This window comes from Corapipo altera, unplaced genomic scaffold (genome assembly GCF_003945725.1).
Source record: "Corapipo altera isolate COAL_440 unplaced genomic scaffold, ASM394572v1 55534, whole genome shotgun sequence".
NCBI lineage: Eukaryota > Metazoa > Chordata > Aves > Passeriformes > Pipridae > Corapipo > Corapipo altera.
Genome location: NW_020890750.1, coordinates 1 through 1,074, shown reverse-complemented (window position 1 = coordinate 1,074; position 1,074 = coordinate 1). Strand labels below are relative to the sequence as shown.

General features: G+C 65.5%; 1 protein-coding gene across 1 annotated transcript in view; it reads left to right on the top strand.

The window, feature by feature from the left end:
- The window catches only part of LOC113942471 (ryanodine receptor 1-like), a gene marked incomplete at its 5' end in the record, with an annotated part of 868 nt that extends 400 nt beyond the window's left edge, over positions 1-468 (top strand). The window contains 2 exons of the mRNA XM_027633599.1: positions 172-259; positions 355-468. Of these exons, the coding sequence (XP_027489400.1) occupies positions 172-259; positions 355-465 (199 nt within the window). The remainder of the gene's footprint in view (positions 1-171; positions 260-354) is intronic.
- Positions 469-1,074: the final 606 nt, after the last annotated feature.

The window sequence follows — 1,074 nt, the reverse complement described above, 5'->3', positions numbered from 1 at the left end:
ACATGGGGGGACATGGGGACATGGGGGGACAGGGGGGAACATGGGGGGGACATGGAGGACATGGGGGGACATGGGGACATGGGGGGACAGGGGGGAACATGGGGGACACATGGAGGACATGGGGGGCCCTGTGACCCACTGAGGTGCCCCCCGTGCCCCCGCTGTCCCCAGGGCCAAGTGGCTGACGGAGCCCAACGAGGACGCCGAGGAGCTGTTCCGCATGGTGGGCGAGGTCTTCATCTACTGGTCCAAGTCCCACGTGAGTGGGGGGCTCTGGGGGGGTCCTGGGGGGGTCCGGGGGCCTTTGTGGGGGATCCCCTCACCCCTCTGTGTGTTCCCCCCCACCCCGGGCAGAACTTCAAGCGTGAGGAGCAGAACTTTGTGGTGCAGAACGAGATCAACAACATGAGCTTCCTGACGGCCGACAGCAAGAGCAAGATGGCCAAGGTGGGACCCCCAAAATGAGCCCCCGGAGAGCCCAAACTGCGCCCCCAGAGAGCTCACACTGCACCCCCAGAGACCCCACACTGCACCCCCACACTGCACCCCCAGAGAGCCCAAACTGCGCCCCCAGAGACTCCAAAATGAGCCCCCAGAGACCCCACACTGCGCCCCCAGAGCCCCCAGACTCGGCCCCTCCCCCTGCCCATGGGACCCCCACCCCTCTGCTCTGCATCCCACCCAACCCCCAAACCCACCTGGGACCCCTAAACCCACCCAGGACCCCCAAACCCCACCCAACCCCAGATATCTCCGTCTCACCCAACCCTCCTGGGACCCCTGAAACCATCCCCAAACCCACCCTGGGACCCCAAATCCCACCCAGGGACCCCAAATCCCACCCAGGACCCCCAAACCATCCCCAAACCCACCCTGGTACCCCAAATCCCACCCAGGACCCCCAACCCACCCAACTCCCCTGTGACCCCCAAACCATCCCAAAACCCAACCCTGGTACCCCAAAAACCCACCCAGGACCCCCAGCCCACCCAACCCACTGGTCTCCATCCCACCCAACCCTCCCGGGACCCCTAAACCCACCCAAACCCTTGGTCTCCATCCCTCCCAACCCCC